Source organism: Anabas testudineus, chromosome 18 (assembly GCF_900324465.2).
Source record: "Anabas testudineus chromosome 18, fAnaTes1.2, whole genome shotgun sequence".
Lineage (NCBI taxonomy): Eukaryota > Metazoa > Chordata > Actinopteri > Anabantiformes > Anabantidae > Anabas > Anabas testudineus.
Window position 1 is genome coordinate 3,288,695 of NC_046627.1, and position 16,650 is coordinate 3,305,344.

The 16,650-nt window shown below is 37.1% G+C and overlaps 1 protein-coding gene across 2 annotated transcripts; it reads right to left on the reverse strand.

Annotated features, from left to right (window-relative positions):
- Positions 1-95: 95 nt before the first annotated feature.
- LOC113168695 (high affinity immunoglobulin epsilon receptor subunit alpha-like) lies at positions 96-13,325 on the reverse strand. Of its 2 annotated transcripts, XR_004463470.1 has the most exons (10): positions 13,289-13,325; positions 12,731-12,766; positions 12,265-12,528; positions 11,940-12,185; positions 11,569-11,700; positions 11,238-11,306; positions 9,562-9,654; positions 2,696-2,756; positions 2,141-2,247; positions 96-569 (listed from the first exon to the last, which is right to left on the reverse strand). XR_004463470.1 is itself a non-coding variant. In XM_033326688.1 (9 exons), exons 1-9 carry the CDS (start codon positions 13,317-13,319, stop codon positions 2,235-2,237), a joined length of 945 nt encoding a protein of 314 aa, XP_033182579.1. In that variant the 5' UTR covers positions 13,320-13,325; the 3' UTR covers positions 1,411-2,234. The 2 variants fall into 2 exon arrangements, 1 of the variants encoding a protein (XP_033182579.1); XM_033326688.1 differs by lacking the exon at positions 96-569 and having other exon boundaries at positions 1,411-2,247.
- Positions 13,326-16,650: the final 3,325 nt, after the last annotated feature.

Consider the following 16,650-nt stretch of genomic DNA (forward strand, 5'->3'; position numbering starts at 1 on the left):
GTTCAGAAGGTGGAAAAGGAAGAATAATTACAGCAGGAAAAACAGTTTCAACTTCAGAGGAACCTTAATGGATGATAAAAATGTGAATTCCTCCAGAATCACTTCATGATGTAGCTGCAATTCTGAGCTTCACCTTAAAGAGGGTGTCACGTTGAGAACAAAACTTTATTGGATCATTTATTTAAATCATCATGAATCGTCTCAATAGTTCACTGACTAATACAAAAACATAGACACTGTGCCAATGCTTTTTCTGTGAAGTGTTTTCAGTTGCTGAGTTGTTTTTACTGTCTGCAGTTGCTTTGTTTGTACATTTGAGATGTTAATCAGTTCGCTACACCCAAAAAAGAAGAAGTCAAATTTTCCATCTAATAAATTTGTGAAACCCACAGAAGCACATTAGTCACTGAGTTTTTTCATCACCACTGCAGCAAAAAGAGGAAGTTCAACAGCAATGAAGTCCATGATCACATTAGCCACAAACATTTATTATTAGATTTAGCAAGTTAGTCGTGTACAAAACATGGATAAACATGTCAAATGAAGCTGTTGTGCACTGCATTCAAACACTGCAAAGAAAGAACAAGATACTTTAAGAAATGATGAAGAATGCCAGTTACAGGCAGCAGGTGGACGTCAGTGATTTGACTGCTGTAAAGACTAATTCAGTGAGGAGCAGATGATCTGCTTCAGGTGGAACCTGTGACCACAAATAGACACAGTTCAATACTGCACAGGACAAGTACTGTCTCATGGAACAGCAGCTATATTTTGTAGGTTATGTGAAGCCAGTTAGATCAAATTTAGTGAATGTTGTTATTAATGGAAAATCATTCTATAGTATCTGCCTATGGTAACTCCACTGTGGTTCAGTTTTTATAGATTGTACTTATATATTTTATTGCAGGTTTTACGGGACCTGAACTCTCGTGTCCTATCTGACATGGAACACATTCATCTACTATTTCGACCAGCACTTACTTATGGAATGAACACACTTCCTGCAGATCCTCTGGATGTACAGTAATCTCTAAGAGACCAGGCCAGTCTGTATGTTTAGTATGTTGTATTTTAGCTGTTTGTTTTCAGTATATTTGGACAATGAGACAGTTTTCATCGTTTAGTTGGATCAACTTTTTAGGAATTACAGTCATTTATGTACACAGACATATCATTTTGGGGCTTTAAAGTATCTGAACATCTGTTCTCTGGAGATTTCCGTTTTATTGCTATGTCAGTAATTTGCAATAAAGCTGATAAAAGGCTATCAGTTGATTTAATGTTAAATGGTTTGAATTTATATGTCCTGTAACTCAAAGCCTCTCATTCATTTTGGTTCATCTAATGCCGCCAGGATGCACCTCAGACTGTCTGGAAGATCAGTGATGTCTCACTCCAGATCTGGGAGGAGATACACCTGGGCATTATCTGTCGTCTCATTAAGAGCATCTCTCAACGTTGTCCGACATACCAAACTACTGAGGACCATTTTGAGTTACTGAAATGAAATTTCAATAAAATGGACTAAACTGCTATTTGTCACATCTGAATTACTATGTATGCCATGTAAAAATATAATCAGGGGGAAATAGAAAATAGAAAAATGGGATAGAGAGTTTTATCCTTTTTAATCCTTTTGATTCTTGTTTATCTCATGAATAAGAACCCGAATTCTTATCTTAGGAAGTCTGACAGAATGTTCCAGCATGGAAATCACCTAAAAGAAATTAATTGCAATTATAATGCCACAGCTGCCAGCTGATAAAGGGCTATGCCTTTTTCATGCAAACACAACACATCTACCTCCCATCTGAAATCTATAAGAACAGCTGTATGAGAAACCTTAAGTGTGCCCCTGTCAGCTGGTACTCCAAGGACCGCATGTTCCCTTGCTCAAGAGAAAATAAAGTACTGCCTTATTAAATCTTATCAGTGGTTCTGAGAAGTTATTTTCCTATCAGGTATAAAGAAAGTTCATGAATGCAAAAACACCTGAATGCTATCATTAAATCAAATTAAATGTATAAATAAAAATATATCAAAACCAGTCAAATGTAGTTTCAACTTAAACAAGTTTCTAACCTCATATTTTCCAAAGCCACTGTTTTTACACTAAAAACATCTTTAAAAAATGCCCTACATTGAAGTTTTTGTCTCCCTGTAGACCCAGCAGGTGGTTGGACTGTTGTGTCTGTCTTAAGGTCTACTTCAGTGAAAAGTAGACAACTTCTGTTTCAGTTGTAAGATCTAAACATAAAACATATAGTTCAACACTGCACAGAACCAGAACTGTCTGGTGGACATAACATTTATATACTGTACTACTAAATTACAAATAAATTACTCATTCTAATACAATATGAAAGAACGACAAACATCAACAAAACTGATGATGTCAGAACATGTTCAGTTTACAGTGACACACAGAAAACATGAAAACAAATAAATGAATTAATAGTGTATGATTAATTGATTATCAAAGTGGTATTTATTTTCTGTCAATCAACCAACTGATTGGTCCAGGGAATGTAGAGACCAACTGAATAATATTAATAATAAGTTCTGCTTTCTAAAATATCCGTATGAGAACACAAAAACACACAGCTCAGTTAACAACAAGCTTTATCTGTGAATATTAAATATATAATACTAATATATAATATATAATAAATATAATAGTAAATTGGACCTGTACCTCTGTCCATAACTGATGTCTCCTGTTCTCACTGCTGAGTAGATTGAAGCTGGATCAGTCTCTGTAAAATAAAACACATACCGGTTACATGACTGCAAGTGCTAGAAACAATATTATATTGCAAAAAAATTACTGATAATATTTTCTATCTACTATAGCTGTAATTTTTATTATTTATAATGTATAGCACCATTGTAATTATATTTAACCCCATCTGTACCCAGATGCCAAAGGTACTGTACCATTTGTTTATCTGTGAGACACCAGTGATGTCATTGGAATCAGTTGTACTATTTCATTTCAGTTAAATATATGAATGATAAACAAATTATTGAATTGTGTGAATTGTGTTTGAAAAAATGTAATTTGTTAATCAAAGAAACACTTCTCTAAATGAACACGAATATGATTAAAAACAGACACTGAGCATTTTAATAATAATAATAATAATAATATATACTTTATTGATCCCCTTGGGGAAATTCGTTTTGGACAGCTGCCAGACTGAGTCGGCGCTACTACGGGGTTTTGGTGTCTCGTCCAAGGACACCTCAGCAGGTAGCCAGGAGGATTCACCAGTCAAGGGGGAGTCATGGTTTTATTGTGTAACACTATATGGTTCCCCATGTAAGACAGAGGCTGTGTCCGATATCACTCCCTGTTCATCATTCACTGCTCTCCTCGCATTTGAAGAAAAGGTAAGTAAATCAATTGTTTTGTTTTGCACAAATTGATGATGAAATGTGATCTGACCAATTATCAACAAACAATATTTCAGTCATGAACCTTTATGTCTTTATTGAACACACCAATTTAACAAACAGAGTGATCGTGGAAAAAGTAGGTGAAAAACTGGTTGAACCACTTTTGGCAGCAGTAACTTCCAATGGGTTCTTATTGTAGCTGTGGATTAGACTTTTACAAAACGTTGGACCATTCCTTCTCACAGAACTGCTTCAACTCAGACATTTTCCTGCAATACCTGGTGTGAATAGCTTCACTGAGGTCACTTGACAGTATTTATTTCATGTCTACAAAGTCATTCTGGAGTAGATTTACTTTGATGATTAGGGTCATCGTCCTGCTGCATCAACCTAGCTTCTTTTAAACTTCATTTTGTAGACAGCCACCCTGACATTGCAGCAAAGCAGCACCAAATAATACTCCTTCCACCATAGCTAGGATGATGTTTTGAGATAATTCTGTAACTCTTTCCAGCTACAGTACATGCAAATCAACAGCTCTTAGATCTTCCCAGATCCCTTTTTTACAGAAGCATGGCTTATATCAGCTGATGTTGCTTTTAAATAGCACACTGACACTGTTTTGGGTTTTCAAAGTAAATCAAAGTAACTCCAAACCACACTTCCATTCTAGTTACAATAATGAAACTACAGATCTGCTTCAGTTGGTATTTAAGATATGTTTTCAGCTATATTACTGGGCAGTAATGTTTCAGAAGTCTTCCATAGCTGATAAAGTTTAAAGTTTTTCTTTAGTTAGCATGGCCAGTGAGGTATGTAATACTATCTGTCTTCTATTCATTATGCTTCTAGCGTCTAGATGCCAGTAGAGTTTACTCATGAACTTTGTCAATGCAGGCTTTTATGTTTTATGTTTTTTCTTGTTTGTTAGTTTTTTCTGTGTAATCACCTCAAATGTGACACTGAAAGACCAAATAGACATGAAGAGGATTAATCAGATAAACAAGGAACTTGACACATTTCAAACCAATGTACAAAGCAGGCATACATTATCACACTATACTCTGTACCATTAGCAAAAGCACTGACTGACAGAACCATACCCCTCAGCTCTGTGGAATTAACAAGAGGAAGTTGCTGCTGTTTTCAAAATAACAAACCCTACAAATTAATGAATTTTATGGCCATTTTCAGATGCAGACAACACATCAACAATAAGGACCATTTGTCACAAGTATGGGAAAGGGACGAGGCAGGTATGAACTGAAACAGGATTTATTTACAGAAAACCACACAAAACAGGGAACTAAAGGGGGGATGTCAACAGACACTACAAAAGCAGGCAAAAACACGAGGACAAATTAACAACATAAAACTACCAGTGAGGTGGGGAACGAAGTAACAAAACAAGAAACCAAAGTACAACAGAAAACCACTGCTCAATGGCAGGAAAACAACTCACTAAAAAACAGGTAACTAATGTCCAAAGCTCAGAGTGGGAAAGTCCAGAGTATTGAGAGGGGGAGACAACAGGGCTGATAGCAGGCTGGGAGCAGGTTTGGAAGCAGGCTGGAAACAGGCTGGAAACAGACTGGAAACAGGTTGATAGCAGGCTGGTAGCTGATTGGGAAACGACAACGATCTGACAGAGGGGAGAGGACTGAGGAGAGTTTTTGTAGGGAGAGGGGGACACAGGTGGAGCCAATGTGCAATTAATGACTGGGAGAGCAGAGAGAGAAGTGGCTGGTGGGTGGAGACTAGAGGGAGAGGAAGAACTGGGGAAAATCCAAAGCTGGCCGGTCGCCAGGCTGAAACGGTGACATCATTGGTCCTTTTTTATTCTGCTATAAATCTTTTTTTTAACAAAATTTAATTGGATGGAGTGCACTAATTACTGGCTTAATGCACAGAGTTTAATTATTAGAATAAACTGGACTCTATTAAGTAAATTAACGTTAAACTAACCTTTATCAAAATAAATCAATATGTTCATCACATGCCTTTTTTTTTTTTGATATGTGTGTTGGCCGAGGTGACTGACAGCACTGTGAGAGAGACAAAGATAGTCATAGCTTTCATTTTTGTAGAGCAAACTGTCCAAATTAAAGAAATATCCTCTGAAAACGGACTTATTTAGATGTCAATTGGTTTCAGTTTTAGTTATATTTTGGCACATGTCCCAGCTTGCAAACACTGGCAGTTTACAGTATTAGCAGTTTAAGTATTGTTGTTTTTCTAAAAATGTCAATACATTCCCAAATTCTTGGAATATTTTTTCTTCATATTTGTATTTTTTTTATCATTTTCAAATACTAACCTCTTTACTTTAGGCAAGATACATTTTAAAAGTTTCACAGTTTTACTACTTTCCAACAAAGTCTATACCCAAAAATGTTTCCCCATTATAAACTATATCCCCAACCCAAATAATACACATATTTTGTATCTATGGCTCTTATTTTAAAATGTCAAATATGTTTATTCAACATTTAAGTAAGGTTAAAGCTTGATCAATCTACAGTATCAACAGATCGCTAATGTGAAATCAGACCAGAAATCTTGATGAGAAGTGCAAACAGCTGCTGAAATGGTTTTAATGTTTTACTAAATAAATAGTCACAAATTAAATACACTTTATAAATATCAAATTTATCCAGAGCCTTTGGAATCTAAATGTTGTTCACAGAATGCAGTTGCAGTTATTGACTGCTGTGCACTGAGTAGAGCTGTGAATTGGTCACAGCCACAACCGCACCGAAGCAATGTCAAATTTTCCACCCACAGAACCACACAGGAAAAACAACAAATAAGACCAAAGTTTACTGACCCTGCAGACAAGAAAGATCCCTGCAGCAGCAACAGGATAAAAAATAAAATTAACATATAATTAACAGTAAAGTTAATGATGACAATAAACAGCTTGAAGTTATTCAATACGGTTGAAACTGGTTTTGCTTGTTTCATTTTGTTTCATTTTGTTTCATTTTCTGTGTAAACCATCAAATTATGAACAATTGGAATACCGATAGTACAAGGCTGTTTGGGTAAAGTGTCAATGCTGCAGCCAGAGTTGTGACTTGCAAGACAGATCATATATCTCCTACACCAGCTTCTTTCTACAGGCATTGCCATTCTTAGAGATGGATGTTTCCAGCATGTGCATACTGGCCTAACCAACTTGCCCAGTGTTTTGTCTGCTGTTGTTGTTATTTTCTCTCTCCTCTATAATAATAATAACCTCAGTAGGTTGATAATTTAAATTTTAATGATGTTGCATCCTTTAATCCCAGACACATGACCCAGTTCATATCAGTATAGCTATCCACCATGATTTGTTCCCATTTGATCAATCAAAGTGTTCCTTTAACATCCATATTAGATAGAGATTGAGATATTAGCTCAATATGTTTTTATTAACAGGCTACATGCAACAGGTTTTTAAGGTTTCTGCTGTTGAATCCTACTCTTGAAACAGATGTTTTAGTCAGGTTTTAGTTAGGTCCTTTATTTTACATTTGTTTAAAGTAGTTGCAAAGCAATTATGTAAACACCTGCACAGGAATAAGCAGTGTGAAGAGTTCCAGTCAGGATTTAAAGTACATCGTAGTAAAGGAACAGCACTAATGAAACTCACTATTTTCAGACAACATACTGTACGTCTCTGTACTCATCCTGTTGGGACCATGTCACAAAGTCAACATTTGGCCAGTGTCGACCATTAACAATACAGTATGTCACCAAGATCTATGGGGGACATACTGTCTAAGTGAGCCTAAGCTTTTATAAACAAAAGTCAAGGTATTACACATGAGGATCAATCTATGAAGGCTGTGTCCTGGGTCTTCTGTTTTTCTTTATTGAATGTCAAATACAGACTGCCATTTGTTGGTATGGAAGGTTATTCATTCTGACACTTTTGGTGGCAGAATCTGTGTATTCTTAAGTAACTCATCATTGTCTACTATATGTGCTCAATTCAAAGATATTCAGGAGCTACTTATTACCAATTCATTAACTGTTCATTCCTCCTAAAAAACAACCCAGTTTGACAAATAATCTGTATTTAATAACCAGTGAATGAGAACAAGTTGGAACTTTGACTTACTGTCAGCAGGTTTTTTTGTCCTGATACAGTACTTTAACTGTGAATAACTTGAGGATAACAAGCAGAAATAGGGAAGTAGACAACCACAAAGCTGCTTTAATTAATTAAAATAAACTGACACAAAATAAACATGCTGTCACACTTGCCACATCATTGATGGAACACTCTGTACTGAAATGTCCACCCACAATTCACAGGAACCAACAAGAGGAAGTTGCTGTTTTTAATTTATGCCGAGTTGACAAAACCTACACATTTAGCTGCTCCGGTTATGACCAGTTTCAGATGCTGAGAATAAACAGACAGATCTTTGAGTCTGCCATTTTTTAATCTAGCTTCAAATCTGCAAAGGTTCTGTGTTTTCTCAGTGTTTCTTATATATTTAACAATATACAGTAATATAACATTTTATTTCAAAACTTAAAATTAATATGTAAATAAACCAATAGCTTAATGTAGTTCTTTGGGTTAAACATGCATTATTCATCTAAAGAGATTACAGTGATTATTGATTTAAGGGAGCCTGTCAGACTCTACTGGACTCTACTCTGATCTAATCTTTATTGTGGTCCAAACATTACATTAGTGCTAGACTGAATCAGAATTTAGAATTTAGCTTAGGTGAATTTTCAATAAGTCATAAAAAGTCATCGATTTAGTGTGGAGTTATGTGTGTGTTGTTTTTGATCAGTGATGACGCTTAGAATTGTGAAACCTGGTTAAATGAACCCATTATGTTCCTGATTGTTTCCAGCTGGTGAGGGCAGACTGACAAGCGACGTAAGAAGCATTGAAGGGGCTTGGCATAATTTGTGAATGAACGGTGGTGCAACCCAAGACAAATCACTATTAGACAACAACTCTACACAAGACACATTGTACTGTAAATGTTCTGTAACCACATCATCAGAGAGTTGTAATGTTTTAACAAAGTATGTTTGTATTGTGATACCCTCCATGTCACATCTTCCACAGAGATATCATCTCTCTGTGGAAGATGTGAAGTGTATCACACACAAAGATTAAGTTAGTGGGTCCCAAACCTGTTTTTGACGTCTTAAAAATATTGCATGCCTATACAGATGCTGACCTCTTTAACCACAACATTAAAACCAGCCGGTGGTTCTTGGGTTGTAGCTGAATGGTGTATTTATAATAAAGCAGTTAAAGCTAGTGTTATGCTGCACAGCTACAACTGTAAAATAATGTTTAAATGGTGATGCATAAGTCTTCTTCTCTTTGGGCTTTTCCCATCAGGGGTCGCCACAGCGAATCATTCTTTTCCACCTCACTCTATCATGAACATCTTCTACCCTAACACTAGCCAACCTCATGTCCTCTGTTATAACATCCATATATCTCCTCTTTGGCCGTCCTCTTGTCCTCCTGCCTGGCAGCTCCATCTCCAACATCCTTCTACCAATATATTCACTATCCCTCCTCTGAACATGTCCGAACCATCTCAGTCTGGCCTCTCTGACTTTGTCGCTAACACAGGCAACGTGAGCCGTCCCTCTGATGTACTCGTTCCTTATTCTGTCTAACCTGGTCACTCCTAAGGAGAACCTCAACATCTTCATCTCTGCTACCTCCATCTCAGCCTCTTGTCTCTGTCTCACTGCTACCGTCTCTAACCCATAGAGCAGAGCTGGTCTCACCACTGTCTTGTCCACCAAATGGTGATGCATAAGTATTTATTATTAATGACCTGGTAAAGTCAAAGAGAATAACATATGCAACTACAGTTGCAGTACAACATGTACTTTTAGTACTTGTACAAAAGTAAACTGTGTTTATCATACATTTACTTATTTTGACTTTCAATTGTATTTATTAGAGTATTTACTTTATCTTAATTTAATTTACCACTAAACTAATTAGCTCACACAATAAATGATTAATAAAGACAGTTAAAACATACGCTCTAGTTATAAAGCATGTTTGCACTGTGAAAATATTAGCATGTTGATGTTAGCATTTAGCTCAAACCACAGCCACTAAAGTCCTAATTGGGACTAGTATTGGATCATGAAGGAGACAAAGAAAAGCAGCTGTACCTCTTGTCTTTGGTTTGGTGTTGTTGAAGACAATTTGTCCATAACTGACATCTTCTCTTTTCACTGCTGAGTAGATTACAGCTGGATCACTCTCTGCAAATACAACACATGCTATTTATTAATCACTAACAATAAACTGTTCTTTTTAAAATGATATATTTATATTTAGATATATCATAATGGTTTAGACAGATAGATAGACAGATAGATAGATAACAGATAGATAGATAGATAACAGATAGATAGATAGATAGATAGATAGATAGATAGATAGATAGATAGATAGACAGACAGACAGACAGACAGATAGATAGATAGATAGATAGATAGACAGACAGACAGACAGACAGACAGATAGATAGATAGATAGATAGATAGATAGATAGATAGATAGATAGATAGATAGATAGATAGATAGATAGATAGATAGATAGATAGATAGATAGACAGACAGATAGATAGATAGATAGATAGATAGATAGATAGATAGATAGATAGATAGATAGATAGATAGATAGATAGATAGATAGATAGATAGATAGATAGATAGATAGATAGATAGATAGACAGACAGACAGACAGACAGACAGATAGATAGATAGATAGATAGATAGATAGATAGATAGATAGATAGATAGATAGATAGATAGATAGATAGATAGATAGACAGACAGACAGACAGACAGACAGATAGATAGATAGATAGATAGATAGATAGATAGATAGATAGATAGATAGATAGATAGATAGACAGACAGAGAGACAGACAGATAGATAGATAGATAGATAACAGATAGATAGATAGATAGATAGATAGATAGATAGATAGATAGATAGATAGACAGACAGAGAGACAGACAGACAGACAGATAGATAGATAGATAGATAGATAGATAGATAGATAGATAGATAGATAGATAGATAGATAGACAGACAGAGAGACAGACAGAGAGACAGACAGATAGACAGATAGATAGATAGATAGATAGATAGATAGATAGACAGACAGATAGATAGATAACAGATAGATAGATAGACAGATAGATAGATAGATAACAGATAGATAGATAGATAGATAGATAGATAGATAGATAGATAGATAGATAGATAGATAGATAGATAGATAGATAGATAGATAGATAGATAGATAGATAGATAGATAGATAGATAGATAGATAGACAGATAGATAGATAGATAGATAGATAGATAGATAGATAGATAGACAGACAGACAGACAGACAGACAGACAGACAGACAGACAGACAGACAGACAGATAGATAGATAGATAGATAGATAGATAGATAGATAGATAGATAGATAGACAGACAGAGAGACAGACAGACAGACAGATAGATAGACAGATAGATAGATAGATAGATAGATAGATAGATAGCAGCAGAGCAGTTCCACATTCAGCTGTGTTTTTCTGTTAAACAGGAAACTGGCGACCACAGAGCTGTTAGCTTCAGTTGAGAAACTGACCGCAGGAACCAAAACTGTTTTTTTTTTAAGGTTCAACGTTATAATTGTGTTGCTGACAAAATGCAAATGCTTACAGGTTTAAATATAACATACGCTGGTTCTCATTGCCACTCTGTTGTAAAGAATCTGCACTGAGAGATGTTAATTAAATGGGTCCTCACAAGGATAAAACCACAGAAAACACATTATTACCTCTGGTCTGTTGTGGGTGACGTGAGATTTTCACTTCAGCATATTTAACATCTTCTCCTACTTCATCAGCTGCAATAAACAAAAATGAATAGAAATATAAGTTACTCTTCTATATAAATCTGATACAGATTTAATTTGATAAACGCCATTGGAATTGCATACATGTAAAAGTACATACAGTCAATAAGCATCAACATCAAGAATATATAGAATATAGATAGAACCAAATGAAAATCATAAAATAAAGAACTGCAGAACTTGAGTGTAAATATTAACATGATAAACATCATGTTTAAAATTTAAATGTAAATTATAGAAATGTGTGTCTTACTTTTAGATTTCTTCTGACCACATCGTCTCACCAGTAGAACCAGAAACACCAGAAAACAGATAAATACAAAGATAGAAACAGGCAGCCCCACAGGAAGAGGGGTTGAAAGGCCAGGTGTGGTGGTGGGCTTCTCTATAATGAACAATTATTAAATTCACTAAAAGATATTGACTCATCATGCTCTTAATAAATTTACATGACATTTTTAGTTTCTTATGTTTTGTGCTTTTTCACCACCCATTTTTAAAGTTTGGAGCTTATTTGATTGGTGATTACAATTAGAAATGTCTCATTATAATCATCATTGACTAATTGATTATTTTAGTGCCGAAACCTGCTGAACAAAGTAATGTCAGCTTCACCCTCCTGACCTGTGACAGAGATCCAGCTGGGTGGAGACTCTCCATGACTGCTGATGTGACACTTGTAGAGGCCTTCATCAGACTTGGTAACATGGTGGATGGTCATGTGACCTGTAGGCTCAGTCCTGATGAGGGAGCCATCTTTATAGAAATCAGCTGGGAGCTTGGAGGGAGGGCTCTTTGTTTGACAGTGCAGAGTGACATCATGTCCCTCCATCACAGGGAGGACAGGACTCTGCAGGATCACTGATCCACCTCAACACAGAGACAAACTACAGCATTTCATCCATTTCCACACAGACTCATCAACACTAACTCCACAGTCTGATCTTACCAGAGACAGTGATGTTGATGATGCTACTGGTTGATCCCTCTCTGGACTCACACCAGTAAACTCCACTGTCCCACGTGGTGATATAACCGATGTTACAGGAGGAACCAGCTGGTTTTCCCCAACCATCTCCACACTGAGTCATCTGTCGTTTGGTTGTGTTCCTCCTCAGTGTCCATCCAGCAGAGCTGTCGTCCTCCTCACAGCTCAGAGACACAGATTCACCTTTAAACAGCTGAGAGCTGCTGGGACTCACAGTCAGACGAACTGGAGGGTTTAAATGACCTCAGTTAATCCATGTTGTTGTCAAATGTATGGAAATATCAAATTTTGTCAATTGAAAGTAAAATTAAATCTGGGATAAACATCTGATAAAAGTTTATGCTGTGAATAACATTGCGTCATGATCTATGTTAGTAAATAATAATAATAACCATCATGATTATAATCATGACAGTAGTTTACTGACCTTGGTTTGTTGTGCACCACAGCAGTGAGATCACAACTAAAGAGAAATAAACAGGTGAGTTTAAACTTTACACAAGACAATTGTACCAGAAAAGCTTCTGACAGTTGTTGACAGTGTGTTCCTGTGACCACATCTGCTAAGATCAATGGGACCACGCAAAAATCAACAACAACTGAACAGATTGAACAGAAGGAAAATGTTGAATGATAGAACTAAAGGAAATGTCAAAATAAATACAAGATTACTAAGGAGTTTGTTTAAACGCATGTCAACAGGTCACAATGTTCTTTAGACAAATCAAACTAAATGTTAGAAACAATAAAATCTGAATCATTCAATCAGCTTTGTCTCTGCTCAGGTCACAGTTTCTCCAACAAAACAATGACCTAAAACCTGTACAGATAAATTATGATCAAGAACGGATGAGAAGAAAACTCTGTCATGGCTCCACCTGATCTTATATGGATCCAGTTTTATATTAATTTCAATTATGTTTCATTGAGAAACAGAAGCAACGTGTCTGTTCTATAACAGACAAACACAGGTTTTTCTACTTACAGAGCAGACACAGCAGAGACGTTCCCTCCATTGTCCTGTTCACTGATTTTTGTGTGTGACTTGTTAGTGACACCAAGTGAAGCCCGCCCTCTTCCTCTGTGTCTGCAACTTTACGATTTTCTCACTTATTGTTGCAGAGAAGCTTTTGTGTAACTGTAACTATTTTGTGGTACATTAAGATACACACAACAGTATGCTTTTCTCTCTTAAAGCTCTCTCTACCTGCTTTGATGATGGAAGGTCATTTACAAATAAACCTTCTTTTCCTACATATAGAAATCAGTAATAGTGATGTGGTCATCCCAAAGTCAACACCAAGTTCATAATAGCACCTAACAGGCTGTAATCGTACAGTAATAGTGTGAGGTTTGGACATGTTTTCTCATACCTGGGTCTGATAAAGTATTTCAAAGCCTTAACCAAGACAATGAATGTAGCTTTTAAACCATGTTTTTATCACAGATATTTAAATGTCAGTTTCTTTGTGGCCAGTAGAGGGAGATGTTTCCTGGAGAATCGTTTAAATGCTATGTTCAAGCTCCAAGAGCCAAGATAAAAATAAAAAAATAAAAAAAACTTTATTAAATGTAAGAGGGAAATTGTTTAGCCCTGTTACAGTTGCTGTAAGTTCAGACAGAAAGAAAAGAAACCACAACCAGAAAGGATCCACAAATACAAAATAACATTAGTACAGAAAATGCAGAATATGTAAGGATCATGGATAAAAAGGTCAATAGGTCAAAAATAATTTTCCACGGTGGCATGATAACAAATATATGACATAAATAATGATTCTAATGATTGTCAGTTCCCCCACCCCTTCCCAAGGTGGAGGAATTTACAGTTTGATGACCTCAGGTTGAAAGGATCTCCTGTGGTTCTCTGTGGAGCATTTAATATTAGTTAGTCTTTGGCTGAATGTGCTCCTCTGTCCAACCAACACACTGTGCAGTGGGTGGGAGGGGTTGTTAAGAATTGAGAGGAATTTAGACAACATCCTCCTCTCAGCTACAACATGTAGAGCAGGGGTCTCAAACTCAATTTGCCTGGGGGCCGCGGCAAGCAGAGTCTGGGTGAGGCTGGGCCGCAGCATCCCATGTTCTCAAATCTATTTATTTTTATTTTTTAATACAAAATAATATGAAAAAATACATTACATTACACATTAAAAAGTAATAAGAAAATAAATCAGTAATAAATAAATAAAATAATAATAATGATTAGATTCCTCTAGTCAGCAACTATATGTGGTTTATTCAGTCTTCTATATCTGCTGTATACAGTTTCAAATGTCTGTATTAACAGTTCTTTAACCTTTAACCTTCTTCTGAACATGACTTGAACATTGAAGAACATCAACTGTTCTTCTTCTCTTGTCTACTCCTTGCTGCTACAGACCTGACAGCTCTTCCTCTAACAGTCGACCCACATTTGTCTTGTGGGAGGAAGCAGCTAAGACCTTCAGTATGGCATCACTATGACTTATAATGTCCCGCTGGGCAGAAACTTAAAAAAACTTTTTTTTGAAGTCTTGTGAACGCAGCGCTGGGACAAATGTCCACGTGAGCTTCATAGAAACGAGGCCGCTAGCCAGACTGAAAACTCTCCATGGCAACGGAGCTGTCACTCATTGAGAAATGTTTCTCTGATTGGATTAATCCCGGCTGATGTCCTGCCCAGAGACCTATATACACCCCACCGTGATTGGTTGGTTCGTTAAGCTCCGCACACAACACAGTGAAGTGTCAAACATCAAACTCGAGGGGGGGGGAGGGCACTAACATTAAACTATCATATGAAGGTGGGGGCCACAAATTATCGTCCAGCGGGCCACAATTGAATGGGTCATATGTTGTGGGCAATCTACTCCTATGCACTCTGTCTGGAGAGACAGCACCATTATATTTAGTTAATTAGCTTAGGCTAGGGCTTCAACATTTCGAGCTAAAAACACACAAAATGGTTCATAAGCCAAACAAAATCACGACAAAAACAATTAAACCGCTACCATCAGCCTAAAAGTGCTGGTAAAAAAAAAAAAAAAAAAACGTATCTTTTATCAAGTACGGCATATACCAAGGAGATGCTCTGTCCCCACTGCTGTTCTACATAGGCCTGAACCCCCTCAGCCAGATCATCACCAAGACTGGCTACGAATACCAACTACGGAATGCCACAAACATCAGCCACCTCCTCTATATGGAGGACATCAAGCTGTTTGCCAAGAGCGAACGAGACATCGACTTGCTGATACAGACCACCAGGATATACAGCCAAGACATCGGTATGACATTCAGACTGGATAAGTGTGGTTGGATGGTAGCAAAGAGAGGAAAGGTAGTCAGAACTGAGGGGACAGAACTGCCAGAAGGCAAGATAGCAGATGTTGGGATTGCTACAAATACCTTGGAATCCCACAGGCAAATGGTAACCAGGAGGGGTTACTAACTTGGATGCCAAGTTGATATTTCTATATTTCTATAGTCTGAGGAAGCTTAATCAACTTTTTTTATTGTGGTAGGAAAGCAGCCAATATGTAATGAATTAAGGGAAGGGGACGAGGCAGGCAAGGACTGAGAACAGGATTTATTAGAGAAAACTACAAAAACCGGGAAACTAAGGGGGGTGTCAACAGACACTACAGAAACAGTCAGAAACTCGAGGACAAAGTAACAACATAAAACTACCAAAATGGCGTGGAACAAAGTACCAGGAACCAAAGTACAAAAGAAAACCACTGCTCAATGGCAGGTAAACACTCACATGAAACCAGGTAACAATGTCCAAAGTTCAGAGGGACAAAGTCCTGATAATATAGGGGGAAAGCAGACAGGGGTGAGGAGGACAAGCAGGAGCAGGCCTGAGAACAACAAGGTTGTAGCAGGCAGGGTTAGCGGCAGGCATGTAGCAGACAGGGGAATGACGCTGGCATAACCCTGGAAACACCCTGGAAACAGGTTGAGAGCTGGCTGGTAACTGGTTGGGGAACAACGACTATACGACAGGGGGAAAAGGGCTGAGGAGAATTTTTGTAGACTGAGGGGAACACAGGTGGAGTCAATGTGCAGGTGATTACTGGGAGCAGAGGGAGAGAAGTGGCTGGTGGGCTGAGTCCAAAGGGAGAGGGAGAGAGGAAAATCCAAGGCTGGCCGGGTGCCAGACCGAAACGGTGACTCAATAAAACACTTTTTGTGATTCCAGTTGTTCTAATGGAAAAAAACTGAGAAATAAGTAAATATTGTCATCATTTATATTCGTAAAAAAAAACAAAGCTAATGGTTAGAGCTCTGGGTCTAGATCTTTCTATCCCTGACAAACAATCTCACAAAGTCTGACTGTCTATCTGTCCTTGAAACCAGTCC